This window comes from Penaeus monodon, chromosome 29 (genome assembly GCF_015228065.2).
Source record: "Penaeus monodon isolate SGIC_2016 chromosome 29, NSTDA_Pmon_1, whole genome shotgun sequence".
Classification (NCBI taxonomy): Eukaryota; Metazoa; Arthropoda; class Malacostraca; order Decapoda; family Penaeidae; genus Penaeus; species Penaeus monodon.
The window spans coordinates 28,565,838-28,566,209 of record NC_051414.1 but is presented as its reverse complement, the minus strand read 5'-3'; the positions used below and the strand labels follow the sequence as shown (position 1 = coordinate 28,566,209).

The following is a 372-nucleotide window of genomic DNA, read 5'->3' as shown; positions in this document are numbered from 1 at the left end:
ACACAAATACAAGGGAGATGCTCTGAAAATATTAAGCGTTCACCACACAAGTGTTCCACATATTATGCAATCTAGCACATGAAAAAAAATTATGAAAGCGGAGATAAGGAATTCAATTTCCCTGAGACAACCTCCTCACCTCTCGGACTCAGGCGTGGGTGGAACAATATGTCTCAGAACCTCAGCTACCTCCTTGTCGAAGAGAAAAACATCCTTGAGGTGGTAAGGGAACGAGTGCAGTTCTCCGCTCACCGGTGACGTCACAGTAGGCAAAACGGAATGGAGAAGAATCAGCGTCGCAGCGAAGAACAAGAATCTGGTGCAGTGTTTCATGGGGTTCATGTTCGCTCTAACTGTGGAAGGGAAATGTGA

The 372-nt window shown here is 45.7% G+C and overlaps 1 protein-coding gene across 1 annotated transcript in view; it reads right to left on the bottom strand.

Moving 5' to 3' along the window:
- Positions 1-372, bottom strand: part of LOC119592111 (prolyl 4-hydroxylase subunit alpha-3-like) — an 8,619-nt gene that overhangs the window by 7,662 nt on the left and 585 nt on the right. The window contains exon 2 of the mRNA XM_037940931.1: positions 140-353. Within this exon, the coding sequence (XP_037796859.1) occupies positions 140-353 (214 nt within the window). The remainder of the gene's footprint in view (positions 1-139; positions 354-372) is intronic.